The sequence below is a fragment of the Seriola lalandi genome, unplaced genomic scaffold (assembly GCF_002814215.2).
Source record: "Seriola lalandi dorsalis isolate HSWRI2012SDOR001 ecotype SW California unplaced genomic scaffold, Sedor1 jcf7180002054630, whole genome shotgun sequence".
NCBI classification, from domain to species: domain Eukaryota; kingdom Metazoa; phylum Chordata; class Actinopteri; order Carangiformes; family Carangidae; genus Seriola; species Seriola lalandi.
The window spans coordinates 833819-855602 of NW_019525183.1; the positions used below are offsets into that span (position 1 = coordinate 833819).

Below are 21784 nucleotides of genomic sequence, written 5' to 3' on the forward strand. Positions count from 1 at the left end.
TGAACCAACACACTCTCAGACTGTACAGGCAGAGGGTTAAACCCATCAAGGTCAAAACGATCACAGCTACAGGTGAAGAACAGCTACATTTTGAATTTTGATATTGGGTTCACCACTTGACACAATCTTTGTCAGTTCCTGAAGCAACATAATCTTAATTTGGACAAAGGGGGTGGAGCTGAGGTGGAACAAGGAAGCAGCAAGCACCATGGCTGAAACTCGCACCCTGAGACACTTTTCAGTACCAGCAAACACACAACAAAGTGACATAAACCCAACCCCAAACCTCTGTAAACCCCAACAACTGCTGCTGAAAGGCAGGGGATCGTACCGTCAAACAGCTTCATAGCTCAGCACTCTCATCAACACCATGGAGACAAAGCACCTGAATTATGCTCAGTCCTACACAATGCTTGGTCCCCTGTACAAATATATCATATCTTCATCTTCCATACCTAAAGGCTGTAGATGTTGGAGATAAGATCTCCAAGGCGTTTTACAATGAAAGACATGACTCCAACTGTAACACATGACTCAAGAGATTTCAAGGTATGGTGAATTCACATCTTCTAAAAAATAAGTTTTAAAATCCATCAGTGATGCTGCCTACGAGAGGATAGAAAACACTCCTCTTCCTTCATATCATTGTCTCACAACTCGTACTGCACCGCATCGCACCATGTATGAACAGAGCCATTATGGAACATCTACAGTATTTCATCTCTCTACAGAACAACCTAGCTTTACAGAGCTGGGCTGGAATGAATATTAGTTTCAAGAGGAGAAACTGTACCCTGATGACTGAACAACAACCTGAAACCTGCTACACCACAGATCGAGCTCCCTCCAGAGGAATGATTTGCATCCTAACAGGGCTTTATTTTCATCGGTCACCGCCAGGTTTTGTCACTTTACGACAGCCCAGAATCCCCAGACAAATTTCAAAGTGAATCCTGAGCAGGGTGACGGAGCCAGGCAACAAAAATAGAGCTGAAATAACACTGTTAACTGTGTGAGATGAGGTGTGCATCACAGTACTAATAGTGTGTGTGTTTGTGTGCGTGTGTGTACAGTAGGTGGTGGGGCAGGTTTTCTCAGCCAGACATCCAGATTGCACCTTTACACGTCAATGAACAGGGAACACACACACAAAGATTACCACCTGCCTAACTGTGAGGTAGGCAACACGCAAACACACAGACGCACACAGATAGTGTATATGTATATATCAGTGACACAAACAAGAGTGCGTTGGCATACCAATTCATTCCACTGGCCAACATGCGGACACGCACACACACACTCACACTATAAACACAAGTGCATACGGAAGTGTGCACATGTGTGTGTGTTTGGCAAAGGAGGGGGTTTGCATGATGTCAGTTGGACGTCACACACACACAGTGACTCATGCACTGTCACCATCTGTTGTGAAACACACACATACACACAGACACACAGACTTTGATCGATGAGGGTGTGTGAAGTTGCCCTGCCAATTACCCACGTAGCTCTCTCTCTCTCTCTCTCTCTCTCTCTCTCTCTCTCTCTCTCTCTCTCTCTCTCTCTCTCTCTCTCTTTCACTGAAACGTTGCCTTATTTAGCAGAGCAAGTGCTCGACACTGGCTCAGGAGCTCTGCTACTGTACATCAGTTCACCGGCTGTGAGCAAGCCAATACTTACACAGGTATAAATCTCTCTAATTCAGAGACCTCACATTCAGCTACAGGAGTGAAACACACGCGAATCCGCTATTTATTCTGATTTCACAGGTTTTTTTTATCATTTAAAGTTAGTATAGTTCATTTTAATCACCTCACAGTGATTTCTGGGTTATTTTGAAGGTCAATCTCATTTACATGCAGCTCAGAGCAGACGAAACAGGTGCTGAATTCACTGCAGATACAGTGATCAGGTGTTATCAACAATGAAAATAACTGTTGTAGCATATTTTACTAGGATTATATTGGTTATACAGGTTGCCCCTTGCACAGCCAAATGAGGGAGTTTGGTGACTTTCTCTCATATAGTATACTGTTGCATTATAAGGCATTACCCTCTCAATCCCTGTAGAACCAAACAGTTCAAACCCCTGCAGTTCCTCTAAATCTCATGTTAAAGAGACTGTGATGCTGCTGACCCGGTGACATGTCCCAACAGGTGAGTCTGACTCAAGCCTGAGCTGCTGTTTTCTGACAGTCCTCATTTCTGAGCAGAAATTGTGTAAAAACAAGCTTTAAAAAGAAAGAAAAAAAAGGCTCTATTAGTGTTTGTGGTTCGGGGGAGGCAGAGGGAGGGAAAAATAGGTCAATGTCAATAACACAACAAACGCCTTTCATCTGCATCACTGCATGTGTTCATTTTAAGAAGCTACTCTAAGTTTGAGACTCTCAATCTGATGGCGATTTGCCACTGACTGGTATTTTTGAAATGTAATATCTCATTCAGTATTTCTCTGCTACTTACAGAGAATATCATTAGTAAACACGCTGAATGTTCAGATTAGAGTATGAAAGCACAACTGACAATCATTTTCATTGCTGATTAATCTACTGGTTCATTAAAATGTCTTGGTTTGTCCAATTAACGGCCCAAAAACCAAAAATATTCAGTTTACCATCATGGAAAGATAGATAAAAAGAATATATTCACATTTGAAGCTGGAACAAGAGAATTTCTGCAGCTTTTCTTTAAAAAAAATCTAATGTTAGATGTTTATCAATTATCAAAATTATTGCTAACTTGGTAATAAAATCCATAAAAGCACAATATCAACTGAAATGATGACGGTCTTAAAGAGGCTCCTGAACTTTGACCTAGTTTTATGTCCCTATTATAGAAGGGCACCGTGTCAAAGTCTGGAATATTTCAAAATAAATGACACACAAGAAACGCGGTGCAAGGGTGCAGGGTGTCAGTACGTTTTACAGCTCAGTTTTGCCCAAGGACCTTGGGCCCCCCATCACTTTGGTCATGGACTTTGTTACCATAACAACGGTTGAACCACATACATAAATGCACAGAGTGTTAAAAAGCTCATATTTTCTGTATAAATAGACATGCAAACATCCCCATCCTGTGGAATGTTTTAATTTTTAGACATGTATATCCAAGAATCCATGAAAGCGTAGTGCGTGCGTGCGCGCGCACACACACACACACACACACACACACACACACACACACACACAGGAGGTGCAGCCTTCAGCAGTTGTGCATCTCTGGGAGTTCAGAAGGCGTGTCACTGGAACACGTTTGGCCTGTGTGTTTTCTACTTCAGCTGCATGACTCAATGATATGATGTTTATAACAAGCAGAAGAGAGGGACTAGAACCACTAACCACGGCACTGCTGGTGCCATTGAGCTGGGCAGGGAGTTGAACTCCCAGCCATGGCAGAGTCGTCGGTCTCCAGGAGCAGAGGAATGCTGTATTCTGCCAAAATAACTGAAGGCATGTGAGACGCTCTGGTTTCACTGGAGTGTGCAGGAGTGTGTGTGCAGCATGTGTGTGCGTGTGATAGGATAACCAGATAGGAATAAGCCGCTCGAGCTGTTCCCTCTTTCTGTCAACACTTTGTGTCTCCCAGGACGGAGGGGAAGTACGAGCTGACACATACTGAACAGATGTACAGTCAACAGCACAGATTACAGCTAAAACAACATGTAATCAGATTACTGTGTGTGCAGCCAGATTACAGCAATCTGTTACGACCCATGTCAGGCTTCCCAATGGCTTTGTGTTATTACGAGAAAGTCACCCATTTATACAGATCCAGTATCAGATAAAAGAGGGATAATTGAACATTTATTCCCATTGAGAAGTGCGGGGTGATATTTATAACTTAACATTTTATGAATAAAAGGTGAGTCACTCCTGTTTTGTAAGCAAACAGAGCCAATTTCCATGTTAGATGTTCAAAAATGGAAAATGAGCTGAGACTGTGGTGGCATCCTGTATGATATATAAAGTCTAAATAATAAATACTCCTGAAATAATAGATGAAAAAATGTCCCTGAAAAATCACTTGCTGCACACAGACAGACAGAGAAGAAGAGTATGGATGCTAAACAACATGAAACCACCGTCTGGAGCTTGATGCAGCCTGTGGTTATGCAAAACCTCCTTAATTTAGCTGCTTGAAATTTCACTGGAGGATAAATTTTCACTGAGTTTAGGAAACTGCCGGAAAAGCTTCAGGAAGCAACTTAAACTGTTTCCTTAGGGAAGAAAAAAATACTGTGTCATACAGTTAATCCTGTATGAAACAGAACTACTTTTACCTCTTATTCAGGCTGTCCTCACACGACCACTGAATAAAGACCAATTAAATTCTTACAGTACATACATTACATTTATAAAAAACAAAACAAAACGAATCAGTGAGGTCGAGTTCAGACTGGTATTCGCACAGTGCGAACAAAAACAGCCGCCTTATTCATTTCAATGTGACCCAATGCGTTTGCCATTCAAACACATGCAAGCACACATTCCAGGTAGATGATTTTGTAACAGGAATGGGTTAATTCTGCTGTTTTGACATGACACGCCCCGGAAACCCGTGGATCTGTTACTCAAACTGGAGTTCCTGGACCGTTTATTTTTTTTTATTTCACCGTCTCACCACTACCTGAAGCAACAAGCAGCCCCGTGCTCCATAAACGTACAGCACTTTATCTTATTTATATACTGGAGACTTAATGAAAAGCAGTGTGTGGCTTTGTCTGCGCTGGACAGGAAGTGTACAGCAGATTTATGCACTGAAACTGCTGCTAGAGATGAGGTTGATAGAAGTGGCTGGAAAACCAAAACAATGGGCTAAAAAAGGCTAAAAGGCTCCATTAAACTGAGGGGGATCTACAGATTTGGGTAATAAATCTCTGTTGATTCATCTCCTTGAGAAACATCTTTCACATTAGTAATTTGATTCACTGTTTATATAAAAATACTGGTTAGAGCAGCTTTAATCTGAAGCAGCGCTGATTATACTCCAAAGCTGTACGAGGACCAAGACACGTTCCTTTATATCCTCTCCTCATTAATTTCCTCCAGCTCGACCTGGCTCTCACAGGTCAGCAGGGAGACATGATCCCTCCAGAGTGTCTGCACCGAGGTCTCCTCTCAGTCATGCCGGAGGTGGGGGTGTGACCTCACTCAGGGCCCAAGCCATCTCCACTGGCTCCTCTGAGTGTGGAGGAGCAGCTGAACTGCACAGAGCTCCAACTCATATCGCTGAATTCCTCATTGTGTTGTAGCGTGAGGACAGCCGGGCTGCAGAGAAACTCAACTCGACTGTTCATTTTATTTTCACTAGTCAAAGCAAGTGACTGCAAAAAGATCAAGTGGTCAATAAAGGACTTCAAGCGGCTCAGCTCTCTGTTTTCCACCATCATGGTCACAGAAATGGTGATCATTTCCTGAATATAGCTGAGATCAAAACCGGCTGAAGCCAGAGCATTCATCTTTAATCATTCCTTTATCAACACAAACATTTTCTGATTCACGCAAGAGTCACATACTTGAGATAGCAATAAGGTGAATATTTGTCATTTGTCCATTTTCTAATATAAATAAAGTTTTTTAAAAATATTATAAAGTCCAGAGTTGGTGGCAGAGACAGATGGAGAGTTAAATTTAAGCTTGGGGGAGCGTTGTGGCACATTGAGCCGCTCCTCCAGTCTGGTCTGGTATAAAATGCTGCTGCCTCTTAAACCAATAGTGGCTCATGACTAATTTAGGTTAATCTGGGATGCACAAATATGTATAAAAGGCTGGACTATAAGAATCATTATAAGAATACAAGAGAATGGAAGTCTGTCACAACCCTAAATATGTAGATACTGGTGGTGAACTGCCAGTTTGGGTCTTATTTTTGTAGCTAGGTTCATCCTATCTCTCTGTGAAAAGCATCATACTTCAGACGATCAGACAGGTTGGATCAGACAGGAAGGTATTTGTGAGAAACAAACAGGACAAACAGGGAAATGATTACCTGAGCTGTCTGTTATAAACCTCCATCACTGATCAGTGATTTTGATTAGAGTTTTGATTACGAAATGTAAATGAAACTGTTGTGGAAATTCACAGTGTCTGTGCATGGCAACGGCCAAGGGTTTAAACAGCCTGACGACAGGATGACAGATGGACAGCCCAACACGAGTAGGAAACACACTCATCGCCACATGTGAAACGTGGGGTTTCTGTGTAAAAAGTGGGACACTTGTACGGCTCGAGTATAAACATTCATTCATCTCCATTCAAGATGCCACATTCATGGGTAATTTGTGTGATGGAAGTGGCTAAAAGCAGAAACCAGCCACAGATACTAAATAAATGTGAGCAAAGAGACGTTTCTATGCCACATTAATATATACACACAGACTTGTATATCATATATATTCATAAATATTCTGATGAGCTACGAAAAATAAGATACAAGTTAACGTGAAATACAAGCCGTGCTTTTGGGAGTGAAGTGGCTCCATTGACAACAACTCTAGCTGACAACAACAACAACACACAGAGGAAGTGCAGCCAAGGGTGAGAGGAATTACACCCTCTTTCACTGTGTGTGTGTGTGTGTGTGTGTGTGTGTGTGTGTGTGTGTGTGTGTGTGTGTGTGTGTGTGTGTGTGTGGGTGGTGATGGTGTTGGTTGTGGGGAGCTCCCAAACAAGTTCTCCAACTCTTATTGTGCTTCTTGGTAGGCTGTGCTTGTAGCAAAGCATCGTGGGAAGAAGGGTAACCTCAAGGCCACATATCAATAGAATAGGAACCGACTAGCTGACAACACACGCGCGTGCGCGCGCGTGCGCGCGCGTGCGCACACACACACACACACACACACACACACAGTTAAGCTAATACTCCAGAGGCGCGAGGATGAAATATGAGCTATAGTCAATTAGAAATGTTGCTCTCATGGTGTGTGTGTGTGTGTGTGTGTGTGTGTGTGTGTGTGTCGGCAGACGTATGAAGGAATGTATAGCCTCAGGCCAAAATGTAGGAGTTCCACAAGTGAGACTAGCCTCATACCCTCAGTATATGGGACAAACACAAACGCGCGCGCGCGCACGCACGCACGCACGCGCGCACACACACACACACACACACACACACACAGATTAAAGACAGTGTGCATGCATGTATGTGTAGCATTTACTCTGTGATTCACTCACACACTTGTAAACACCCAGCAAACACACACACACACACACACACACACACACACACACACACACACACACACACACACACACACAGACACACGAATAAGCAGATATGCACTCTGTCGTCCCTGTAAACACATACACACATAAAAACAACATGGCAGAGATTGACAAGATGTTCTCGATCATGCTGCCTGATATTTCAGCTGTGCCCTCATACTAACTCACTGAGTGTGTGTGTGTGTATGTGTGTGTGTGTGTGTGTGTGTGTGTGTGTGTGTGTGTGTGTCTGTGTGTGTGTGTGTGAAGCCTGGTTGATATTTATAAATGTAACATGGGTCCTCAGGCTTCAACAAACTTGTGTGTATGTAGAGGAGATGGTTGTTATTTTAACTAAAGGCTCCAGTTGACATACAGGATGTAGAGCAACCAGCTGACACACACACTGTACCGAGACCAGCTGAATGCTTTAGTTTCATGAGTGGTCAGCCATATTCTATAAATGTGCATGTCTATTACAGTAAAACATATGAAAACTGAACTGTCCCCATGATGTTTCTCATGTCTGTCTGTCAGAGATGTGTTATCTCCTGAAACTGGTTTTGATTCTGCAAAGATTCTTTACCTTAGGTGTAGAATAAAACAACTACATTTCCCATCAGTCTTAAATATGCTATGAGAACCTTGTGGAAGCTGTAGTTGCTGATGCTGATAAAACAACCTGCAATTTCTTTTATTGTTACTGATAAGGTTCGTCTAATTTAATTGGAAAATATAGACACCTTAGAGCTGCATCATGTTTGAGTTTTTCATAAAAGGGTTAGAGAGCGGGATAGAAAACATCTGTGCAAAGTACATTGTGCAATAAAGATTGTCTGAACACAACCACACCAGAAAGAAGCTGGGAGCTGGGAAAAAAAAGTGTGAAAAGTTACACTACACACTGTAAAAAAACGCAATACTAGATTGCCCCATATAAACTGTACATGCTCCTGCTGCACTCCACTGGAGCCTGCAACCATCCAGGAATGGTAGAAATCCAATTCAAGTGGCCAGACTTGTACAAACCTTTGTAAAAGCATGGCATGCCACTAATGAGACCGCCACCGTCAGTGTGAACATAGCCTTTGGCTGTTTTTGTAAAGACCGGCTGCAGCCAGCTTTGGTGGCGCAGTCAACCAGGACCGACCTGGGGAGATCTCTTCTCTGAAACCCACTGGCTCGACACATGTGTGGTGTCACGAAGATCTGTTTTTGAAAGTCTGCATGTGTTCAGCTCTCAGTCATTTTGTAGCCTCTAACTGAATATCTGTGGCATGGAGTTCACTTGCACTCCGAAGTTAACCTTTCATACTTTCACAAATCAGACATGATCTAAACTGAACATTTCCTGCTGCTTCATATTACAAGCTTTCCACTGGCAAACCGGCAGGAACCCGTTATTGTCAGGTAGCTACAGCAAATGCAAAGTATTTGTCACCACATTAGAGTTATTGTGTGACAAGAAAAATCAATCTACAGAACAAGATATGGACACTTTTGGTGATTAGCTTTCTATATGAAAGGAGGAATAGTACAAGATACAAAATTATTATTACATTTATAACATATATTATTCTAAAAAGTCCAATATCAGATTTATGCTCTTTGTGTCTATGGACTTTTTGAAATGTTTAAGAACATTTCTGAAGCTGAATGGAGAGGAGGCTGCTGGCCACAGAGGAAAGTCATAGCAGACACAATGGAGGAAACAAGTGAGAGAGGAAGCGACGGCGAAGCCGCAAAAACACAGTGAGAGAGATGTATGGAACTGATAACAGTCTCTCATGAAATATCAGGTGTCAGTCATGAAGTCAAAGTCTGATTCATGAAAGTCAGCTGTGGCTGTAGCTGTCCAATTCAGTCTCTAAAGGCTGCAATGATAGTCTAATCGTCATAGATAGTTTTTTGTTAAATTGCATTGGTATTGAATATGATTCATTTATTTGCTAAATTACCTCTGGGTGTGGTGAGTCTGAGTCAGTGGAGAGTTCTGGTGTCACATGCTTCTCCAAATCTAGTTTCACAGGTTTTTAAAGGTGGGGAACAACATTTGTTATGTTGAAGTGAAAATGGCAAAATGTAAAGATATTGTGTTTAGGCTCAAAACACCAACTTTAAAAACAGAATTATTGAAATCAACCCTCCAAAACCAGTGAAACTCTCGCACTAAAATGTACAAACATGTGCTATCATTTACATAAATAATGAAATTTCAACACTGACAAAAATAAGGGGGAATCTCATGATTTCATGTCATAAAAATGGCCACCGTCTCCTAGTATTTCCTAATTTGTTTCAGATCTCATTCCCTGAGAAATGAATACACAAATTATTCAATGAAAGGAAACAGCAGGTTTTCAGTGAACAGCAACAACATGAACATTATGAGCCAAATCTGACTAAATAAGCAGGAATTTATGGGTTAGTTCAATGTCCAGTCCATCCTTATATTTGCCTGTTTTAACATCAGTATTATGTGACTCCCATCCATTCCAAACTACAGAGAGAGAATAAAGCATTTTGAGGAGCTTTTGAACTGAGTTGCAAATATCATGGCCAAGAGGCACCAAAGCAAACTGGACTCTATAATTATCATTTACAATCTTTTATTCTGAACAATATGTGGCTAATTGCCACTTCCCTGAAACACAATTGCACTTGGGTTCTAGAGCCCACAGTAAACTTTTAGCGAGTCAATCCGCCAAAACTCTTCGGGGGAAATTCCCCAAAGCATTAATATAGTACTGTAGCTGAACTGAAAGTGATTATATAACAAGTATTTATTTATTCATTAAAGTCCATTTATTTCATGAAGAAATGGGAATTGGGAGTTTGTCAGAAATCCAACTGCGATGGCGGAGCAGCAGCTGGCTTTCTGATCAGTCAGAACGCTCTGAACATGGATCTAATGGTGCAAAGAAAATTCACAGTCCGAGTTTTGAGGTCATATTTTTCAGTACAGTGGTGAAAACAAAAGAAATGTAAAGGGAAAACACATTTTTCTCATTTATTTTGAAAATGTTAACGTTGAATGGAGGCTCACTGGACTTAATTCTAACTGCAAAAATTACAGCGTTTTAGCACCTGTTCTGTTTCGTGCAATTCAGATTTTGTGTTGGCTTGTTGAGGCTCTTGTCATCAATATGAGGTTGTCAGGTAAACAGTAGAGCAGTACAGGAAGTCAATATCCCTGCCAAAAATAGTTCCAGCACGCAACTACCCGTAAAACCACCAACTGTCATTTTTACGCTTTGGTTTATGTACAGATTAAACAAACAGGATATAGTTTGTTTATCAGTGAGTTTGAGAGGTGCTGACAGATTGATTGTTTTACCTTTGGACTAGGCTAGCTAGTATTGTAGCTGTTAGAAAACGTTGTAAACCGGTGTTAACGGTGCATTTTTTGAGGACTATTTTCAGTGGTGGATTAATACTCTTTTGGTCCTGAGTATTTACAGCAGCAGGATGGAGTATGTGGGACTGATGCAAGATAAACTACAGCTCAACTATGTCACAGAGGAATAAGATACATCATACGTACATACTGGCAATAGGAAATTACAGAATATCACCAGATTTGTCCTTTAAGGAGGATAAGTCAAGGTGTGACTAAGCATCCTAATTTTTTATCATTCTGTTTATTCAAGGGGACACAAAGAGACTAATTCCATGTCTAATTGCATATCAGGCTACATTCAGCTTCACCAAGAAAAACGCATTATGATGTAAAACTCAAACACAGAGTGAATAATGGCTGGAAATAGATAAGAGAAAGACAGACAGAGAGACCACCCACAATGCCAGTAATTGATTGCTGTGTCGACTGTGTTTGACACCACTGCTCTTTAGAGGCGGGATCAGAGCATCTCACACATACAGTACACACACACACACACACACACACACACACACACACACACACACACACACACACAGATCACAACAACAGCATACCCAGAGGTAGCAGAGTGCAAGACAGGCATGACTAATCAATCGTCTTCGCAGCAGGAGTCGACAGGCTGACTAGAGGATTAAAGAATTTCCCCTTGAGACTCCAGATTCATCTGATTCACCGTGCCACTGTTACACATCCACAACTCATGAAATCATACAGTAACAACCAGCACACAGTGCTCTCCCATTACCTTTTTTTGGTCGGACCGCAACAGTGGTGCAAGCCCTATACATACGAATGTCTGTCGCTAACTGACTGTCTATTATATCATCGGAGCCATTTAAAGGCAGATGTTTACAGCAGTTCCACAAAAGTTCTGGACAGTGACAGTGTGAGTAGCTTAGCAGGAAATCAAACACTTAAAATCAGCCGTGCTACTCATCAAATATTCCTTGCTAATTTCATTCAACAAAAACAAGATTGAGACAGCAACAGAGCAACATTTAAGCGATGCAACATTAAAAACTCCACATGACGTACAGTTTCATATCAGGATGACATTCCCCAGCAGCAGCTTTGGTGTCCTAAAGCAATGTGCTTTTGTGCTGCTAAGGAACCCTGATGCTGTGGCACAGACAGTGACTGCCAGGATTCTCTATGAAGCTTTGTTAACAGTAAATTACAGTATGTGGAAGCTCATTCTCACTGGAAAAACTAATTACGTGAAGAGCTTGAAAAGATTAAACTTTTCATGTGTGTTTCATATCTTTTATTCATACTGTGAAAATTTGACTTCATATTTCTGACTTAAAATCTCATCATTCAAATTGGTGCTGGAACAATGAACGGACTAATCGATTAGGCAATGAACCGAAAATGACTCAACAGCTTTGATAGCTGAGTAATCATTAGGTCATTTATTGAGGAGAAATCTTTGCTGGTTCCAGCTTCCCAAATGTGAGGATTTGCTGCTTTTATTTTATATGATTGTTAATTGAAAATGTTTGGGTTTTGAACTTTGGTTGGAAAAAGTAAGACATTTCTTTGTGTGTGGCATTTTACATAATGAAACAGACAATTTCGATTAATTGAAAAATTTAAATAAATACTTTGACTCAAAATTCAAAATCACTACCTTAGTATCTAATAACAAATGAATCATTAATCAAATGTTAGAAATTATCTTTAATTTGATGTGAGAATTATGACTAAGTCCTGATTTTAAGGTTGTGTCTCAGTCAAATTTTGAGATACAAAATTCATATGGATGAGATTTACAGTCAGAATTTTTATAAAAACAAAGTTGTATTTTTGATACAAATGTATTTCATCATTTGGTGAGGTCGTACATTCTTCTTATTTTTGGCAGACTTTTTTGTACTTCTGTTTTTTCTTAATCTGCTTTCTGAAACTCTTCATGTCTCATTCATCAGCTGATTAACTGATATGAAACTGATAAACATAACAATGTAAAAAACATGCAGCTGTTTCACTCACTGATCTGAGACACTTTAACGGTCACGGGGCTGGACTTCTTCTCGGACGCCATGTGCCACCGCCGTCCTCCTCCCTCACTCCTCCCTCCTTTGTCGATGAAGGCTCGGACACGGCAGGTGTACTCCCCTCCGTCCTCCGCGCTCACCCCCTTCACCCCCAGCCTGTACTCCCCGGCTCCCGTGCGCTCCAGGCTTGCCTCCCCTCGCTTTCCCTGCGCGCCGCTTGAGGACGTGTTCGAGATCACCACCCCGCTGCGCTCCATGGTGACGATGTCGCGGTCGCCGGCCAGCCAGGTCACTTCCAAAGCGAGGGCCTGCAGGTTGTCGGCGGTGACGGAGCAGAGGAGGGTCAGCGTGTCGCCGGGGGAGAGGAGCTGAGACGTGGAGGAGGGAGAGGAGGAGGATGAAGCCTTCACACTGAGGGACTGACCTTGAGAGGACAGAGACAGAAACGCCATCAGTTCTTTCATCCTTATATCTACAGACAATATGCTTCAAGACAAAGGTTTAACAAAGAGAATAGAAAAGGTCCCTCTGTATTACTGAAGTCTTCTTCCCAAAGGCGACAACACCAGACTCATTAAATGAGTGGAAGACACTGGCCATTAGTCTTCAGTGTGGGGCGGCTGAACATGGCCTGTTTGTAGCATTATATTCACTTTGATGCAGAAAGTCTGGAGCTGAAATATTTGTTTGGTCGATAGTTGACTGCTACAGAAATAAATGATGTATTTATTAAACTACTCTGATACATGATGAATAGCTTCAGTCCAGCATCTCTTGAAAATGAAGAACTATTTCCTATCATTGTAAATTTTCGACTGTAATCATTCTAAACAAACTGTTTACAGAGCTCTTTGAACCATAGGGTGTTTTTGCTTAATTCAGAAGGGCTCGTCACTACATATCAAGATGGATTAAATCTGCGTCACAATCTGTGTCAGACTTTGTGATAATAATTATGAGGCAGTTTCTACAATGAATGCTTTGTCATTTGTTGTGCGACCATGTAGAGCAAAAAAAGAAAAGAAAAGAAAAAAAGATGCAAACAGAAACACGCCATCAACTCGCATCATCCATCTGTACACTCTCTCAAAATGTACCCAATGATTAATTGATTAGTTCATTTAATCATTCTTCTTAAACTGTAAATCTTTGTGTTCTGGACTATTCAACAACTGACAAAAAAACAAAACATCTGAAGAAAATCAGTGTTCTATGGATAATTAATCAGTAGGTCAAAAGAATAGTTGACTGCTTAATTTATAATGACAATAATCAGTATTAACTGCCCTAAATGTATAAGCTTTGGCTTCTATGCATCGGAAAACCAAAATTGAAAGAAGAGCAGGAGGAGAGAAGTCCACAGAGATCTGGAATAAGAACGAAATGTGGAATATGTATGGAATATGTCATTTCTGACACTTTGCCGCTACAATTTTTGTCTTGGACGACCCGAAATGACCCTCAAATGTGAGCGAATCTCTTGATTTAATGGAAAAAACCACACGTTGCAAATTGCTTCAAAGACTTAATCAATAGAACATTATTTAAATTCTGATAATGAATAATAAAATGATCCTTAGTTTCAACAATGATGTATTCATTTGAATTTAAAGGTAAATGAGAAACCATAAGAGCCAATGTTATGTTAAACCCGACAAGATAAAAGTTTACAATCTTAAAAGACGAGAAGTGTGAATAGTCATCTATAAATGTCAGAGGATTCAGCAGCGATGCTAAAAAAGAACTTTATAATCCTCTCAAAGAAAAGAAGTCCAGCAGATTAAAAACTGTTGTCAGTCTTTTCTGTGTATCTTCAAACCAACAGTTGGATCAGGGGTTTGGATACGGTCTCCGGTAGCAACCTGCAGTGCAGTATGTGGGGAAGAGCCCCTGTATGGTGTCTGGAAGAGGACAAAAGAGACAAAGCCCACTCTGTTTGAATTTTCTCATCCTCTTTACTCAAGTCAGTAAGTCAATATGAACTGACTGGGTCACAATGGACCTGAGACCGAGACCTGTGTGTGTGTGTGTGTGAGAGTGTGTGTTTGTGTGTGTGTGCGTGCGTGCGCCGCTCATCTCTGGTTTCATTACAAACCTCTGGCTGTTTTCCAACACTTAAGAGGATATGGTAACCCAGAAAGATATAAGATATGGTGACCACAGCAACCGCAATGAATGAGTGAGGGAGAGGGAGTGTGTGTGTGTGTGTGTGTGTGTGTATAGGGGCCTCTCTAAAGCCAGTATAAGACAGAAAGACAGGCAGTGAGGGTCACGAGGCTCCTGGGACACAGAAGAAAAAGACTCACAGAGGAGAGGATGCCATTACAATAAAGACAGCCACACAGCAGAGACAGAGAGAGAGACAGAGAGAGAGAAAAATCTCCCACGTCCCTCCATCTCCTCTCATCCTTCATTTTCTTCTAATATCCAGCACAATAGCACAGAAAACTGCAAACACATCCATTGTAATAACCTCTTCTACCAAGAAACAAGAGTGAGATTTGAAGATCATCTATTACTCCCTGCAGGAAAATTATCTACAAACTCAGCTCTTACTACTGTTTGAACTGCAGCTGTAATTACTGCTGAGGATGTGAAGGGAACAAGGACTTATTACAACGTTACACAGGTCATTTAATGGGTCACAGAAAATAATGGAGCACCGGCTCATTTGCTAGTGCTAGTACTGGAAAACTTTTTCTTTTATGTTTACCGCCTTACTCATATGGATCACTGCTATTTTTATCAGGAACTGGAGACAAGAACTCTGTAGCAAAAGCCACTTGGTTCAATCAGCCCATTTCAAAAAAGGCTATTTTCTAATCATGTGACTGTGAGCTGTGAGTCACCATCCATCTTTGGATTAGCTTAATCACCCTTGGTACAATCACTGGAAGCTGCCCACGATAAACAGTGACTTTGTAAAGACGAATGAAAATGACGCCACTTCGTCCACAGCTGCAGAGTTTCCACCTGAGGGGAACATGAATGTCTGAAACACATTTTAATTGAATATTTGTTGAGATTTCAGTCTGGACAAACTGAGAGGAATCGACACCTAGAGCCCGTCACTAAAACTAAATTGAAATAAAGTCTTTTGATGGTTAATTTGAATAAAAACAAAGCGTGAATGTTTCTTCAGTGACTAATACCATGACTGAGGCTACGTCCACACTGATACACTGATCTCCACCCAGACGAGCGTTTCAGCTGATAAGACCCAATCAGGGAGCGACTGTGGGTGTCTACGTCATTGTTGCCAAATTTCTCTGTTTCTGCCCGGCCAGACAGCAACCCCACAGTTTTCAAACTAAAACGGAGTCAGCAGCGTTTCCAAAAGTCTCCATTTTAGGCATCCGAAAACTCCAGAGTAGTGTGGACCCAAGGCGTAAATGTGGCAAAAGTGATGCGTTTTAAAACTCAAATGTATAGTGTGGATGCAGCCTAACGGTGCAACCAGCACAAAACTGTTTTTCTTTTTCTTACCTGTAGGAATAACTTTAACAGTTCCCATCTCTTTGGCATTCTCTACGATTTTTATCCATTTCCCTCCATTTTCATGTGTCCACTCTGTTCCATTGCACTCGTAAGTCCCGCCATCAGACGTCGTCACCCTGGATATCACCAGTTCAAACACTCCATTCCTGCCGGGGACCAACCGGATGCCTCCGTCGGCGTAGCGCCGGGCAAACTTTGCCCCCGTGACCACATCTCCCTGCGGGCCAAATGTCAAGATCTCCTCTGTGGTTGCTCCGTTCTTCAGCGACCAGCTGACGGACAGGTAAGTGGGGTGGGTGAGGGCCCGGGTGACGTTGCAGGAAAGTGTGATCTCACTTCCTTCTGGGACTTCTTGGGGAGGGGTCTGCGGTGAAACGCTGAGGGTGTTGGGAATAACTGACGGAAAGAGAAACAAAAGAATTTAATTAGTAACTGTGGAAAATGTGAATATCACTGAAGACATGTCAAAGATAAGAAAGTGGAATTGAGTTAGGCTGTAATTGAGGTTACATGCTGGTTTGGATACATCAACATCAATCATCTTCTTCAAAAAATAAAATCTCAGAGTTTATTGTTATTTTTTCATTTCTCCCAAACACTGTAGCCAAACTGTTCAGTACTCGAACACAGTCTGGTCTATAATCAACAGTATATTTGCATTTTCTCCCCATTTTTCTTCACTATCTATTTCTAGAGGCACGTTCTGAGCTGCCTGCAAGAGGATCCTGTTTACTGCAGTGATCAGTTTAAAACAATTTCTGCTTAAAAAAAACTGCTTTTTTTGTGGGTGAAAAACAAAAGCAATGACATAACAAAATAATCAAGGTGAGCAATGCCTTCTCATGTGCTGTTCTGCCTTCTCCACCCCCACCACCCCTCAGTACTTTGATGTTGAGCAGGGGAAAACTTTGGATATATATATTTATATATATGTATATAGGAAATGAATGAGCCTGAGAGGCACGTCTGATTAAAACCAGACATGTTAAAATGGAAGTTCACACAAAAATAACATCAAAGGAAGTTAAAAGCTGGAAAAAAAAAAGACACAAATTCACAAAATCTAAAAATTTAAGAGTCGAGATTCAGCCATTAAAGTGACACAATCATAAATAATGATGACGTCTCACAGTTCTACCTCACTATGTTACATTCAAGTTAACTGAACATGTGTTATGATTAAGACTGTGGACTTTCTTGTACAACATCTCACACAGCGTGCCTCACTTGTCAAGGTCACTGGCTGAAGCAGAGCTCAATGAACAAACACACTGCTCCAGACAAAGCTGTAAATTTGTGATTTGTGTGTGTGTGTGTGAGAAACACACCCAGAGGAGTGTTCATGAAGGTTAATGACTCGCCTGCTCAGGTGACACAGTAAACTCTCACACTAACACATTTTAGCTCCAGGTCTTTCACTGTGGGCTTCTTTTGCTCTGATAACGAATAAGCTCCCGGTTGATTGTGTGGCTGCTAAATGTCACGTTCAAGAGTGTGAGCAGGTCTTAACAGAGCAGCTTTTAACATGGCTTTGTTTCTTCCCTTGTTATGACTCATAAAGCAGGCTCGGGAGTCTCACTCTGTGAGAGGGGAATTAAAAAAATTGGGGACCTTATCACTGCTGGAGATTCAAACGCATCCCCAACAACAGCAATAAAAAAAGAAGTTTTACCTCCGCTTTTCACAACGGGGAGAGAAAAGGAAAAGACATTAGATGCTTTGATGAATGGCATGTCTGCAGTGAAGACATGGGGGGTTAATAATAAAACTAAGTGGCAGGCTCAGTAGTGTTGTTGGGTGACTGCTGAACACAAATTACAGGCTCAGTTTTATCATTATCACGACTTGTTTTGATCCTTTCCATATGAAAACACTAAATGCTACTAAAATAAAGGAAATTATGAGAAAGAGTTGGGTGTGTTTTCATATGCTATTCTGACATCAGGTATCATGTTTAATCAATAATCTAGTCAAAAACACAAATTTAACATTTTCAAGTAATAATAGCTTAAACACTTAAAGTTTCATGGTGAATAATCCTTATTTAAGATTCTAAGATTAAAGTCTTGGTGCAAAAGAATCCAAGAATTGACAAATGGCTGGGAATAAGGAGTATGTAGCTGTGCATTATGGGAATTACATTTATGTCACATTCACGTCCCGTGACTGAAAAGAAAGAAAGAAAAACTCAAGGTGGGAGATAAAAACACACTGGATCTTTGTTTAGGCCGGTTTAAAAAAAAAAAAAAGTATGGAGGGACAAATGACTAATGTCTGATGCACACTTTCACTTCATCCTGTCTGTCATGAAGGTTTCATGGACGCAGCCATGCCACCACGTATGATAACTTGTGCTTTGTGCAATAAACCTTGACTGAAGTTTTGGTGGTGCATCATATGCTACAGGCTACAACGAGCACACGCTGCTGTCGCTGTGCCAGTGAAAAGTTAGCTTAGTCTGAAGGAGCAGCACCTGAGAACTAAAGGACTTACCTCACTTAATATTACTAGCTGGGAATATAAATAAGCAGGAATGTGCATCAAGTGCAGATGTGCCCAGAGGTGGAAGATATCTACCCACTACATAATTCACACAGCTGCCATATTTGCCATTCAATCAAGGAATTCGGGAACAAGGTGTGCAGGTCTAATAATTATCTGTGAGTTAGCTGTGAACTTTAAACTTTTAGCCTTTTTATTTACATTTAAAAGTGTATGTGATATGAGGAAAAACCTCAAGCAATAATCTGTGTTTCTAGGATTTTATAAGTAGACTTAAACAGCTTTATCACCGATATTAGACATAGGGCTATAAGTCACGTGGCTTCCAAGGAGTGTGTGTGTGCGTGTGCGTGAATGATGTCTGTGGGTTTAAAATGCTTAAACTACTTTCACTGGAATCCCTGAAGGTATAAATATATAAAGTGTTGGTATAAACAGGATATTACTGGGCACCAGTAAGACTTGTAGTGGAAGTCAGAGTCTCCAGTGCCGCTGCATGTGTGATGTGAGCGTCTATGGCAGATAACAAAGGCAGGACGAATAATCTGCGTTTTGCTCTATCAATTAAAATTACCCTGAAAGGAGTTTTCAAATCCTCAGCGACCTCTGCTTCACTTGTTTCTTACATAACCAAACAGCCCTATTGGAGCGATGGAAGCTGTGTGTGTGTGTGTGCGTGCGCTGATGAACGAGGTGCACAAGTCTCGACTGGTATGGACCCTCCAGCCGCGAATCTAACTCATCATCTCTGTTAAGGGGCTGTCTCGTGTACACACACACACACACACACACACACACACACACACACACACACACACACACACACACACACACACGCTACAAAACACACTACTCGCTCATACATATGCTCTACATACACACGACTCCCATCTCTTTCACACATAAACAGTGCTGCCTAGTTAATTCAGGTCTAAATTTAACAAGGTGTCTGGGGAGCCGCGCTGAGAAGCAGGAGCAGCTGAACATGATGGTGCATTATGGAGCCAACCAACCTGCTGTCAGACAATCCCTTCCTTGTGACTTCATCTCTCAAATTTGAGCTTTAATAGCATAAGATGTTCCTGAAACTCCTCTTACGCATCATCCTGTGTGTTTGGGATTAGGTTAACGGTGGGTTTAAACCAGTGCAGCCGCCGAAATATGTGTTTAATTACTAACTGGGTAATTATGAGGGAGAAACCCAGTTAAATTCAAAAGAAAACGCTGAGTACCGGTTTCTCTCCCACTGTTTCTTTGTCAGAAAATAGTCCAAATTAAAACGGCGCGCACGTTTTCTGGTTCATGTACAGACCTCGCTGTTTGTGGACAGAGAGATCCCTGGAGGTGAGTGGAAAAAATGTGTTGTTTTTTTTTTTTCTGTGGGTGAACTGACCCTTGTGAATAATCAGTCCCAGGTCAAATACCTGGAGGAGCGGCAACATATTCAAATATCAAGCATGACCCGGCTATTACAACAAAACTGTGGGAGAGGGAGTGGAGCATTTAGTTTATCACTGTTATTAGGTGTGACTGAATTACAAATACCAGAAGCTTTTGACTTCATCACAGTTATTTCAGGAAGTAATTCTTTGTTTTCAAGACATTTAAAACTACTGAAGCCTTGAGAGATCCATTACAAGATGCCAGCATTAGACCATTTACTTTACCTTTTGGTGTGGCTGATATTAAGACCATATCGCTCTTATCTATTGACAGTAACAATAAACAGTGGTAGGATTAACTTGATCCGGCCTCAGTATAATAAACCTGGATGAGAGGCCTTTACGCTGGGTTCTTGTTTGGAGTTTAAAAACCACACCGACGCTAAACGTACACTTTTACCCTGCAGAACAGAGCGAGGCTGAAAGGGGATGCTTATCTGTGAAGGTTAGATGAGGCAACCGCCTCCAAAAGAAATGAGGCTTATACTGTAAACCAGTGGTTCTCAAAGTGGGGTCCAACACTTTCTGTAATAAAACATCTTATCATATAGGGGTCCGTGGTCTAATGTGTGTGAGTTTAGGGGCCCTCGATGTGAAATGGGTTGAGAACCACTGCTGATAAACGACTAATTTGGAGGAGGAAATGCCACCTGGATTACATTTCCTATCAACATCATGTGGAATGTATCAAGGCGGAACTCTCCACCAATGTCCGCTTGTGGTGACTAAAGCATGATTCATGGTTTTATGGTTATGTTTGGGCAGCTCCCAGCACTTTGTTAAGGAGAGGGAAAGATAGTGGTCAGGTTAAATATTAAAAAGTCAACACTTCATTGGAGCGTTTGTCCTGTATAAACTAAATTATTCATTTAGAGCTGCAACAATTAGTCGATTTGAAGAAAACTCTGCAACTATTGAGGCTGTTGTCATATTTCAAGCAAAAACACACAAAAATCTGTTGGTCCCAGCTTTTCAAATGTCCTTTTTTAATTGAGAAAATAATTGGCAGATTAATTGATAATGAAAATAATTGTTAGTTGCAGCCCTAAACCAAATCCACAGCCTTAACCATAAAATCCCTAACGTTAACCTAAGTGCTTTTGTAGCCTGCAGGGTGCTAAACAAATAAAAATGTTATTTTTAGGAGACAGGGCTGGACGAGGAAGTGCTGGATCCGACTCTTTTCTTCCCAGCAGTGGGGTTATGCAGGGTGGTATACAGTGTATCTGCCTTCTTATTTGACTTGTAAATGGATGACTTGTCTGGACCGCTAAATTCGTGTAAAACAGGTTGTGCTTTTGGTTAATAATGTCTTGTATGCAGATGATTTAGTTATAGTCCCTCCCTGCTGTGCTGGTCCACAGCAGCCCATGGTGCTGAATATAACATCAGAAAGAGCAGTGCAATGCTCCTGTGATGTGAAACAGGAGAGAACAAGAGTATTTCCTGAAAGTTAAACACATAAACAGAACTTCAGATCTTATTTTAGTTTATTATATTTATCTATGATGCTTAAAATTATAATAACTGATGAACCCGAGCAACGAAACCCTTCTAATATCAATACAGAGCTCTGTGGAACTAAATACCTCATGTGTTGTTAGAGTCTGTCTGTGTCTATGTAGTTCTTTTTTGTGAGCTGATGAAAGCCAGAGAAGTAAAGCACTTTTTACACAACACGACTTTTTACATTCACGACTTTCAATTTGAAACCTCTTGGGTAAAGAGAGCAAAAAA

At 41.2% G+C, this 21784-nt stretch overlaps 1 protein-coding gene across 1 annotated transcript in view; it reads right to left on the minus strand.

Annotated features, from left to right (window-relative positions):
- Window positions 1-21784, minus strand: part of ptgfrnb (prostaglandin F2 receptor inhibitor b) — a 59618-nt gene that overhangs the window by 29420 nt on the left and 8414 nt on the right. The window contains exons 4-5 of the mRNA XM_023420285.2: window positions 16092-16499; window positions 12601-13029 (exon numbers count right to left, since the gene is read on the minus strand). Coding sequence (XP_023276053.1) covers window positions 12601-13029; window positions 16092-16499 — 837 coding nt within the window. The remainder of the gene's footprint in view (window positions 1-12600; window positions 13030-16091; window positions 16500-21784) is intronic.